This window comes from Corapipo altera, unplaced genomic scaffold, assembly GCF_003945725.1.
Source record: "Corapipo altera isolate COAL_440 unplaced genomic scaffold, ASM394572v1 169, whole genome shotgun sequence".
Lineage (NCBI taxonomy): Eukaryota > Metazoa > Chordata > Aves > Passeriformes > Pipridae > Corapipo > Corapipo altera.
In genome coordinates, this window is record NW_020884946.1 from 1,250,983 (window position 1) to 1,263,760 (window position 12,778).

Genomic DNA, 12,778 nt, shown 5'->3' on the forward strand with positions numbered 1-12,778 from the left:
CACACACAACATAAGGAACATTTGCTATATTGAAGTTTTCAGCTTCACAAACACCTGTGACAGACCTTATGGTGTGGCCCAGGCTGCTGCTGGGCATTACAACACTCTTCTACATCCCCCTCTGAGTTATTTGGGGTGGCAGAACGGTTGTGTCTGTTCCCACTCACTCAAAGCTGACATCTCACCGTTGTTATTACTCCTGCAGGCAGTGGAGGGGAAGCAACAGCAGTGACAAGGAGAACAATCAAAAAACAAGGAGTTTCATAAGCCAGAGAACCAGCAAAGCATGATTTCCTCTGGGTACATGTCTTACAGTTGGATTCATTCTTTGTCTACTACGGTGACAGCTCCAAGTGAAGCTTTTTCTCTGAGGTGAGAATCACAGTCACAGGGATTCCCCGATGCCTAAGGAGGTGGGGGCTCATTCATCTCACAGCCTCTCCTCAGCTGAGCTCAAGCAGCATTGGGGAGGCTCTGGAATAAAATCAGCTCAGTGACACTTCATTCCCAGTTACGGAGAACAACTTCAGCCGTCACCGCATCTCCCAGGAAATCACGGTGTGTTCATCAGAGGTAGATGGAAAATGCCTGGGATAGGGAGCTAAGAGTGCCAGGAAGCGTGAGGATGTGGTGTCCTCCTGCAGGAGGACTGCCCAGCCAGCCAGGAGGAGCAACTACCTCACACCTGTCTCCACTCCAGCCCTTTGGGTCCTCACTCCAAAACTGACCATCATGTTCTGCCCCAACATCTGCTCTTTGCAGCCTCAAAGAGGCATCAGATCCTTAAACAGATTATCCCACACCAGTTAATCCCAGCAGTCTCACAGGCTACCAGCAGTTGCCATGACCAGTTTGAAACAGGCATTTGTTTAGACCTTCTCTAGATTTTAATTCTCTAATTTTTTTGTTGTTGTTGTTATTTATGCCAAGACAACCTGCCCATCTGAATAGTCTTATCTGGACTTCTGTTCTTCCAAAGCGAAGGAGGATAATACAAACAGAAAAATAACAGGAAGCTAAAAGGTCCTGTCAAATTCTGCTCGATATATCACTTTTTATTTAAATTGTGACAACAGCTGTCACGCTCTGAATAGGCCTGTACATCAAATAAACCCCATCTTTCTCCAAAAAACAGGCAACAGAATATGTAAAGCCTAGAAGGAAGAAGAAAAAATATGCATTATCTCCAACCAAGTCTTTAGACTTAATAAAGGCTAGAGGTGGGAAGTTATCTTTATTTAAGTAAACCAAAGGCTGCTTACAATCACTTACAGAGGCTCCACTTAATTCATGCACAAGTAATGGCAGCAGGAGGGTGGAGAAAATCCCTTTCTACATCTGGTTTCAATGAATGAGTTGTTGTTTTTACAAATGGATACACTTATTTTCTGGCTATTAAAGAGCATCATACATTCTTATCTCTTAGTTTAACCTAACCAAGAGTTTTGCTCTCTTGACTTATGCATGACAAACTGATCTCTAATGCATTTCTCAACCTCTGCACAGCACAAAGCCCCCCACTTTTATGAACTGATTTCATCAGTTCACAAAACTGAGACAGTTGGTTTTTCTCAACTGTCATCTCCGCCCAAAACTTAGAAATCAGCCCATACTCCTTCTGGCTTGGGTCTGAACAGAGCCTGCAACTGGAACCCAGCCAACCCCAAATCCAGTTCCTTCCTTCCTGCCTTCATGCCCAGAGGTGAAAGAGCAAATCACTTTTGCCTCAGAGATCTGCCTACCCTTTAGCAAAGTATTATTTTACAACTGTTCTCTCTGTGCTGAGAGATTTCCAGTAGGCAAAGCCATAACATAAACCAGGTTCCTCCAAGGAGTTTAAGGTGCAAACCAGCAATATCTGACCAGAGGCCAATTCCTGATTTGAAAGTCACATTGCACATAATAAACTAGGAGAGTGCACTGAGCTTGACTTAGATCCTGCTAATCACTTAAACCCCAGCTTTGCTTACAGAGGGAACTGTATTTTTTGTAGTCTTCCTGCATCCTTACATGGAAAGGATTTTTTTGCTGTATTACACCAGTGTCTGCACACTGGAAACTCAAAACTTGCCATAAAACTCAATGTATGGCACTCCAGTACTGCAGCTGGAAGTGGGATTGTGCAACCCAAGAGATAAGGCACAGCTGAGCCAGCAATGGAACTGCAGCATTTTGTGCTCAAACACTGAAAGTAAGGCACAAAACACAAGTCAAAAGTTAAAGCTCTTCTGCTCTGACAGTAAGCAGCCTGTGAAAATACTGAAAATACAGCTTATTTATCTTTCATAGGCAAAAGGAGAAACATACCCAGAGCTTTTGGGAAAGCTCTATCAGAGCCTTTAAATGGGTGCAGGAATTCACTACCAAAAAAGGTTAGTTAAGAAAGTACTTGTGAAAATTATGAAAATTGTTCCATTTGCTTCATTTGCTGGTAGTTTTTAGGCAAAGTCCACCGAGGTATTGATAGCACATTTAATTAAATCTTCTGGCAGAGTCGGATGAGGGAACACTCTTAGGAGGGAAGAAATCCTGTCTCCACTGCAGTCCTGCAGCAAAGCACTGCAACCTCTCCCACCACACACTGGTGGTTCTGGAATGGGACTTCATGCACACAGCCCAGGACAGAAGGCCACACACCAAAATCTAAAATCATGAATCAAAACTCACTTCCTGACGCACTGGGAAACTACTCCAGCAAATTTTAAGATTCAGAAAGCAATTCCAAGTGGGTATTACACATCTGTTAGCAGAAAGGTTAGGACAAGCACAAGGTAATGAATCCCATCTAGTCTGAGAGATTTCTCTTCAACACCAAAATGATTTTTAATCCAAGTATTGAGCTGCACAGTATTTGCTCTCAGAGGTCAAACATGGACTAGGGGGAAGGCAAGTTGGAGGTACAGTAACACTTTGGTTTATTAATCAGTGTTCCATAAAACCCCACAGTCACTCCTGTGAGGTACTGAACCTGCCACAGGATGTGCCTGGAAGCAGGAACCATGGAGCTCCTGGTATCTGTCAACAGCTCAGCCTTTCCTGTGAAAGGAGGACGTACACACACTGCTCCTGTTTCAAAGGCTGTGGCTCCACCACCCCTAAATCAGACACCAACAATCAAACTAAAGTCATGCTGCTGCACGTGAAGAAATACAGCTGTGCTTATATCAAAGTTTCAGCCCATTAACTTCTGTGTCCAGACTAAACAGTGTTTTCACTCTTCCTCAGGGCACATGCTGGAGGGTTTGCACATTTGGTCTCCAGTTTATTTGTAATACCCAAGCAGAGATTTAAGCTTTTACAGCTTCAATTTGTTTACTTTCATACAGTGACTAATTGTCTTCACAGTCAGTACCACTTTGCCTTCACCCATGACATTCCCATGTCCTAAAAGGATACACCTCCTAAGTTTGAAGCCTACCTGTTGCTCAAGGCATGACTAAAGCCATCCACTTTGAAGAATAAAATTGTTTCATGACAGTTTATGGACTTACTGGATTCTAAAAGACAGCACACGTTTGTGGGTGAAGAGTAATTTGAAAGCCTACTAAGCACATCACTACAGTTCAATAAGTGTTTCAAAAAGTTAAAAAAAAAACATTTATCAGAGAGAAGGACTCTGCCAACGCTACTTTGTCCTCAATTCCTTGAATGTAAAGAGAGTAAAAAGAGAATTTTGCAACAGCAGGGATCAGTTAATATTACAATACTCAAGGAGACAACCATAATGCTTCTTGGCTTTCTCCTTTTAACCTACTATGGGCCAGCTGTTTCTAATTTTTTCCTGCCTGTCCCCATTCCTTGGGACAATTTGCAGCACAGCAAACTAACATTTTACAGCAGTATTTGTCTCACTGACTGCTTATACCTCTGTTAAATACAATTAGTTGCTGCACAGCAATGTAGTTATATCACAGTCAACATAACCAATAAATATGACACAAGAACATTAGGTCTTTATTGACAAACACTTAGTGAGGACACATTCCTCATTCCCTAGCACAGGAAGCCTTCTTATACATAGATTAGGAACAGTCCACATCTACTTCACCCTCCTTGAAGCACCCAAGTTGTACCTACAGTGGGGTCACTGTGCTTAAGCCCAGTATTAAAAATTATACTGTTAAATGAGGAAAAAACCCATCTAAAGCAAATTACCTTCAGAAGCACAAAACAGAGCCTGCCTGCTTTCCCTCCCTGCAGGAAGAACAAACTGCTATTGAGAGAGCAGCAATGCCTGATAGGTCCTTTGGCCATCAGCACCTTCCTATCACACCTCATCAAACAGAGTTCATCTCCAAACCACTTTGCTTCTAATACAAGGAACTCTCCAGCATTGGAGGTGTTGTCTGTATCCATTTGCACAACTGCTGTTCATAGTACGTTTCAGCCAGATGACATTTCTGTTGTGGAACAGAGGAAAGCTTTTAGCTGAATTACTCTTTCTGCACCATGAGCCAATAGCTGCTGTAGCACTCAGCTGCACACGAGCTTCCCAGTGACCTCCCAGGGCTTCCAACACTGGGATATGAAGAACTGCACAGAACTTCATTGCAAGATAGCTGATACTTGCTATTTTCAGGAACAGAGGTTACACTAGTCAGAAAATGTAATTGCAGAAGCATTGTCTAAGCGCGTAGACAATGCAAGTCCAGTGTCACCTTGTTCACACACCACTCACAACCCAATCACACTAAAACCCCGTGTCCTCCTGCCCCACAGCCCCTCAGGAAAACATCTTCCAAGACTGAATATTTATATTACAACTGCTGTAGCTTCACTTGTCTCCTGCAAGGACTGTCTTCTTGTATCCTGAGCTCTGTTAGCTCCAGACAACAAGTGCTGTTTGCGTTTCTCAGTCAAACCTAAAGAAGGCTTAGTCTGAGTGCTGAACTCCCAGCACTACAATGCCTACTCAGACATCAAGAAAACCCTACAAACAGTTTACTCCCCGCTGTCCTTCCCTGGTCTGTCTATGGTTTTCAATCCCATAACCAGAAGGGCCCCATCAAACAGCCATCAACACCGCAGAGACCCAGCCAGAGAGTTATTTGCAAAGAGGTCATATGACACGGTTAAATGCACATCTGGTCATCCAGGGAGGATGCAGGATGCAGTGCTGCCCCAGCTCCTGCCCTGCCCTCAGAGTACACTAATCCACTGCCTTGGAACCCCTACTGCTCCTCACTGTACTCCTTGCTTAACACGAGGACCGAGACTATTCCAGGCGACCGAGTAATAGGATTTAAACAGTCTAATCCCAGCTGTTACTTACAGTTTGTCACACAAGTCACGAACTGGTCCCCCAAAGTACGTGAATGTCACTATGAACTCAAGCCCCAGGACTGACCTGCATAAAGCTACACCAGGAGATGGCTAAAAAAAAAAAATATGATGCCAAAATAAGAGGCATAAAACTCTGAACTGCATCTTGTCAAGAAGGAAAAAAAGCATCTAAAGAAAAAGCAAGGCCCCTTCAACATGGTATTAGAATATGCAGGTGACAAGTGAAAAATGCAAGGGCACCACTTAGTGATGTCTTCATAAAACAAACAAAATGAGCAGCTTTGCCTTTAGAAGTCTCTGGAAGCAAGGCAAGCTTTCCATGCCAGCATTCCCATCCTTGTCCCTCAGAGTTCCAACACAAGTCACATGCAAGGTTTTCAGTGGTGACCTTGGGACAGAGCGAGAATAAACACAAGGATTTCTGTTGGTAAAAGGAAAAGCATCCTCAACACAAATGAGATTTAGGGTATCAAACAGTACAAGTGAAAAAGGATTTGACAGCACAAAGTACACTGGAAACCAGCTAGAGATCCTGCTGGGAGCTCAGACCAAATCCTCCTCTGCTTTACTTGCCTTGCTGACCACAGGACAAATAAGCCACAAGTATGACAGTGCAGAATAACCAAACACAACTCTAGATCACATCATGAGAAGCATTTCTACTGAACAAAAAGTAGAACTGCAACTAAAAACCTAGAGGAGTCGTCTTTGGAAGGTTTCATACCTGTATCAGCCAAAGCCACTCAGGACAAACTCAGAGCCAAAGCATGTGCAGAGAACACCAACAGAAATACAACACAAGACAAGCCTCCCTACACAGCAGGTGTACTACAGGCACCTCTGTAGTATTTTGCAAACAGCTGTAAAACTTCTCTGCTGGCACTGTGAACTTGTGAACAAACTCTACACCTTCAGCAAGGCACCCAGGCTCAGGGCTGCACCACACTCACACACCTCCCCATTAGCTGGGAGTACAGGAGAAGGTTGTATCTTCTCAAAACTGCACTGATACCTGTTATCACCACTGAGCAAGTTAGAGAGCAGCATTAGCTCCATAATAAATGGGAATAAACCAGCCATAACTTGGTTTTGAACTGGATAATAAAAAGTTCCCGAATTCTTAGGGAAAATCTGTTCCCAAGCAACCTTGTAATCACAGTTGTAAAACAGCTTGTTGTTAAGAAGGAGCGTGAAATAGCTTAAGGAAGATACTGCTTTCAGCAACAAAAAACACATCTTAGCAGCCTAGAAAGTAATTTCTAGGTTTATACGCATATTTTAAAGTAGAGCCAAGTGGACTTTCCACAGTATTTACCCATTTATAAATTTCAGCTGAAAATGGAAAACTATGAATCCCTGATTCTGCCACGATGGGAAAGGAGCAGCTACTTGGTTCTACACAACAACTGCATCAAAGGCAACAAAGTCTTACATTTCTCAGACTTGTTTACTCAGAGTAAACTGTTTTCCATATATTAAGAAAAAAATCCCCTTAGTCTTCCATTTCCACATGTGTGACCTCCTGCCTGTACACACCAAGGGGATTAGTTTAACTTCCAGAAGGCTCTCAGTTTCCTTTTTAGAATGAACATTAAACATGCAGATGTTTGATGCTCTGATTTGCTTCAACAAATATAGATTTTAGCTTCTGGAGTCTGACGTTTCTGTTCTCTTGATTTTACATGGGTACTGAGACGCTGTGAATAAAGCCTACAGCTGGATACAAATCTGCACTCAGAGAAAATCAAAAGTACTCCAAGGAATAGGAGAGTTGCAGAAAACCAACCTGAGTATGTTTTCTGTCTCAGCTTAAATGAAGCAAAACCTTTGCTCTATCCAGCCATGCACAAGCTTTCACTGAAAAATCCACAAATCTTTCCTCAAATATAATCCTTTCTGCTATGTTTTTCTACACTGCAGTTAATGTTCTATTCAGATACAATACTTCTGGTGTTTGATTAATCTACTTGCAAGTTCTGAACTGACCCTGACCACACAGCCTCAATGTGCAGTATGTAAGACCCACCATAAACTGAGCACGAGGCATAAATTTCTCCAAGAAGCCATTGCTAATATCAAATAAAAAAAAAAAAAATCCATTTCTCCAGAACAGCAGAAACTGCTGGAGCCAGTGATTCTCCAAGAGAATCCTGACCTTGAAGGTATTTAAGGGGTGTCTCTCGTTATCTCTACAGTTGCTCCTTTAAATGAAACTAAAGTACGTTTTTAAATAAGGCTTAAAAGCAGAACCTGAGTCACCCAAGCAGTTTCACCAATATACCTACACCATTTAGTGCAGAAAATTACAGAATTGTTAAACAAAGCTTCAGCTTGATATCAGGCAACAAATCCATCCATGTGCAAACTAGGACCCCAATTTAATTCCACAGCCAGGATCCCTCTGACTTCAGTCCACAAGAAGCAGCAAAGAGCTGTCAAGGACAAGCAGAGACACCACGTTATGTCTGCATTTGTCAACACCACTGCAAAGCTGCATCAGCTTCCTCCTGAACTGCACAGCAAAAGAGCAACAACAGTTACCTGAAAAGCCAAACAGGTAAGTTAAAAAAAAAAAAAAAAAGAAATGTGCTTATGAACAGAAAACTCTTCAGAGACTTTGTTTACCCTGTCAGGGAGGTAAAAGTGAAGGAGTAACTTCAATCAGTCAGAAAAAGCCACTATGAGAAACAGGAATTGAGTAATGCAGGTCCTTTCAGGTTAACAGGGAATGACTGTTTCATATCTAAAGTTGTTTCAAGTATAAAGTGGTCCATCCATCAGAACAGCTTCCCAAAAATTACCACAGAATTTATCACTGCAAACACAGGTGAGAATGTTCACAGAATCCCTGAATGGTTTGAGTTGGAAGAGACTTTAAAGAGCATCCAGTTCCAACTCCCCTGCCATGGGCAGGGACATCTTCCACTAGACCAGATGGCTCCAAGCTCCAACCTTTTATTCTGCTTTTCTAAAAAGGTTAAATTTAAGCAGAACTACAGCCTGTTTATTTGAGGTTGTTCAACAGTCCACATTAAACAAAACTCTCATAGTTCGCAGCAGCTCCTTTGGGCCTGAAGGCTCCCAGTTTACCAATTCATTTATTTTAATGGTTGACAATGGAAAATTTACATACATAATGCTGACAGCAACCCCAAAGTGACCACTGTAACAACACTAGGGGACAGCCCTCAGAATGTTGTCTAGTTAGATAAAAAAATGTATTAGATATTGCAAAACCCATTAAGCCTGTAAGACAGAGGGCTCCTCAGCTGAGGATGCACCAGGCTGCACCTCCTTGCTAATGAGCAGCAAACAGAAATCTTTGATTAGTAACAAATATTCCATTTATGTGCACATAGCTATTAGAAACCTCATCCAAACCCCTCAGAACAGGCTGCAAGACAACAGTCAAAATACCCAATGTCAGGTACAAAATCTTTCACTGCTGGAGAACTCAGCCATTGGCAAACTCATGTCTTTGGTGTTCCTTCTTCAACTTACATCTTTTTAATCAAGTGAGTTTTCTGAGAGGCCACAGCTGCCCATGGACACCACCCAGTCCCAAAGGAAGGGGGATTTAAGGGCACCAGGCCACTGACTGACACCTGCCTTCAGTGACAGCACCTCCTGCACCAGCGACCAGCTCCCACATAGGAACAAAGCCAGGCCTGAAGGACACGTGGAATAAAGTCATCAGAGCACAGTTCAGAGCTGGGGACAAAGGGGCACCGAGAGGAAGGGGACAGGACAGACCTCAAAATGTCAACAAGATACCAGACAAGTCAAACAAAAGCTACTGACAAACAATGCACTGACACCCAGACACTGTTCAGGTACTTGTTACCGCATTCAGCATCTCCTCAGCTCCCTCCAGCCACGCGTTCCAAGAAATACATAATGAGCCATTACTTTGACAGGACTTCAAACAAAGCTGCCTCTTTTTTTTTTTTCTTCCCCCCTCAAAAAAAATTAGAATATGAATGCTTCTGCTCCACCAAGAAATCCAGAGCCTTTTGTGAGCAGATGATGCTCCCAGCAGATGTACTACAAGCAGATTCACAATCGAGCAGATGATCTCTTCTTTACCAGCCATCTTGACCTGCCTGGCTCGATTTACATAAACTGTGCCTATTCACTACAACATCGATTATGTAAAACTCGGCAAAATCTTGACCAAACACGCAGTGCCACATCACTGGCAGAGCAGACACGTAACGCGCTGCTGGGAGAAGGTTGTTGGAAATGTGTTCGCAGCAAGGACCGGCGTGGAGCGCCCTGGGCTTCACTTGGGCTCACGATAAGGTGCAGACGAGCAATCACAACTACTGCGAGACAACACAGCAACGTGTCCTGGTGGGAGAACCAGCTACTGCCAAAAAAAAAAAAAAAAAAAAACCCCCCCCCCCCCCCTTTGATTTAAAGGTCAACGACCTCGCTTTAGTACTGCTGAGACAGAGTAAGAGCAAAAGATAAAGGGAAAGTTTTGTCATCTTAAAAAACAGGACTCTCAGCAGCTTGCCAGGTGTGCCAATTCCTTTGTTCATCACCCTTTTCACCACCTAATTTAAAAGTCTCGCAGATCAAGACACAAGTTATTCATCAACATCACAATCAAGGCTTTTTTCAGAAAAACAACAACCCACACAGTGTCTCAAAACAGCTTTTTTTTTTTTCCCTCCTTTTCAAATCTAGCTGCGAGGCTGCGCTATCAATTTTAATCAGGCAGTTGTAAGAGGAGCTGCTTCGCTTCTGCCAGTCCCCAGGTCTCGGTTTCACTACGGAGAGGAGAGCAGACTTACATTGTCTTATTTAAATCAAGCTCCAGATTACAAGATTTTAATACAAAACAGGTATTAAGAGGTTTTTTTAGCACGCTGAACAGATGCTTAAGCCGTTCCAAGAGTTCCTAGTCACAAATGTTGAGTCACCAAAGAAAGAGAGATATGTTTGCATTATTTATGGCACTACAGACAACATTCAAGATATCTCCGATAGGACATGCACTAATTAACTCCTGAAGTGGCAAATGGATCTTAAATCTCCAGTCTTCGGTTCAAAAATGAAAAAATGCTGTTCCTGAAGTCATGGAATTTCCTGGACTGCTTCCATCATGTCTCCCCATTCCCACATCCCGGCTCCCAAGCACATTGTGTGAGCAGTGACAGCAAATGCCCCATTGTTTCAGCGCAGTGACCAGAGAGACTCAGCTTCCCCGTTCACAGACTTCTTGTTCCCGACTGCACTGCAGGGACAGGAGGGTCTGTTTGCTTTTCCACTACATGCTACACCTCAGGAGATGTAACCTCAGCAGTTCCACAGAACAGCTGAAACTCAAACACGACCTAAACTCAGCCATACGAAGTTTATTTAAATTTCACTGCATTGTTTCAACACACGCAGTGAAGATCAAGACCCCGGGAGAACCGATAAGCAGAGATCAATGGGTTCCCATATTAAAGGCAGAGCACACCAGACTTTGCCAGGTTAAGATCAGAGCCAAAACATTTCATACTTCTGTACTTTCAACTGCTGCTAAAAATAGTAGGGCAACAGAAAGGAAAATGCTTCCAGCTGTGCACAAAGAGCCTCTGCAGCACAACATCAATTTATGCACTCTAATTTAATTAAAGATTCAGCATTATACTATGACTTTATTGTCAGAGACAGTGTTGCACAGCTGAGCTCACCCTCCATTTCCACAGCCGAAACACTAAGAACATTTCTTTATTAAATTCAGTGTGATGATATGGTTATTTCTCACGAATCGAGTGACTTAAATTCGAGGATTTCAAGTACCAGCTACGCCACGTTCATGGGAGCAGCCGTATTTTATTCCCCGGTAACTGCATCTTGACCCAGTCTCGTGACAGGAAACATTCAGAGCATCCCTTAAAGAAAAAAAGGGTGCACTGTTGGATACGAGCACCCATCCTGGGCTGCTCTTTTCCAAACAGTTGTTCTGCAGAGGTGAACGCAGCTCTTTTTGAAACGACTCGACCAAAACAAAACAAAAATCCCTAAGAAGCCAGAAAAGGGTTTCCCACGACCTTGCAGCAAACACGTACCAGATTCTCGGGGGGGGGATGGAGGGGGAGGCTGAGGTTGTTCTCCCTCCACGGCCGGCTCGAAACCTCTCTGCTGTGTTTACGTATAAAAATTATTCCATTAACCATACGTTTCCACGCGTTAAAGTATCAGAATTAAGCATCTCTTCTAAGGGTTCAGAAGGGCTCTCAGCAAGCGCGGCTTAGACGCTTCTCCCTCATCTGCTTCCGCGGCGCTCAGCGAGCCCTAACAGCAGGGCAACAGCGTAATGCCAAGCGGATTACTTTAAGATCCATATCAAGCCGAGAAAATAAACATTTCCACTACGAATCTGAATATAAGCACTTCACCCTCCTTCTTCTCCTTATCCTCCCCCCCCCAACCCCGCGCCTCTCCCCCTCGTTCCAAAGTCATCTCCCCCTGCCATCTGCAAGGAGGACGCCGTCCCCCGGAGCCGGGCGGGCTCACACGGAGGGACGGGGAGAGAGGGGGGTGTCTGTGTGTCATAACGCGGAGACCCGCACCAAGTTTCTTCTTCTTCTTCTTCTTCTTCTTCTTCTTCTTCCCCAGACCCGCCGCGACATCTCCCCCCCCCCCCCTTCCTCCCTCCCCGATCCCCCCAGGCACCGGGACCCCCCCGCCCCTTTGATGGCTCCCCGCACACACCGGGACCCCCCTCGCCCCCCCAACGGCGGCTCCGCGCGCTCGGGCGGTTGGGAAGGCGGGAATCACCCCCTCGGTTCCCCATCACCGCCACCCTTCCACCTCCGAGCGCTCCCTCGCAGCGCCGAGACACCCGAGGGGAAAGAGCGGGGGGGACACACTGAGAGGGGGGGGGGGAAGCCTCGCCGCTCCCCCCCGCCCCGGGACCGCCGCGCTCCCCCCTCCACCACCACCCCAACCCCGGCTCCCCTGCCCAGCGCTCACCCCAGCACCACCAGCTCCCCGTACTTGACGGGCTCCTTGTTCAGCGCGCACAGCTCCTCCTGGCTCGGCGAAAACATGGGGCCGCCGCCGCTGCGGTCGCACCGACGGCCGCCCCCCCACCGCGCGTCGCGTCGCGTCCCGTCCAGGCAGCCGCCGCCGCCGCGGGGCCGCGTCCCGAGCGGGCTCCGCTCCGCTCTGCGCCCGCGGCCGCCAGCAACGGCCACTACACCGCGGGGGGGACGGGGGCGGGGCCAGCGCGGGCACGGACCAACCCGCCGCGCCGGGGGAGGCGGGAGGGGGGGAACCGGGAGTGGCCCCGCCCTCCTCACGCCTATTAATGGCCGGTGGAGGGGGCGGAGCGAACCACGCAGAGCACCGCCCCCTTCCCGCGCGCCTCCCCCCCCCCCCCCCTCGGCACAGCGAGCGGTGGTACGGCCCGGCCGTGTTATGTAAACATAGAGTAAAGGGGACCCGGCCGCTCTTAAAGGGGCCGCGCACCCGCGGGACCGGCGGGACGGGGGGC

At 45.8% G+C, this 12,778-nt stretch overlaps 1 protein-coding gene across 1 annotated transcript in view; it reads right to left on the reverse strand.

The window, feature by feature from the left end:
- Nucleotides 1-12,425, reverse strand: part of PELI2 (pellino E3 ubiquitin protein ligase family member 2) — a 64,308-nt gene extending 51,883 nt beyond the window's left edge. The window contains exon 1 of the mRNA XM_027662552.1: nucleotides 12,256-12,425. Within this exon, the coding sequence (XP_027518353.1) occupies nucleotides 12,256-12,332 (77 nt within the window). The 5' untranslated portion in view covers nucleotides 12,333-12,425. The remainder of the gene's footprint in view (nucleotides 1-12,255) is intronic.
- Nucleotides 12,426-12,778: the final 353 nt, after the last annotated feature.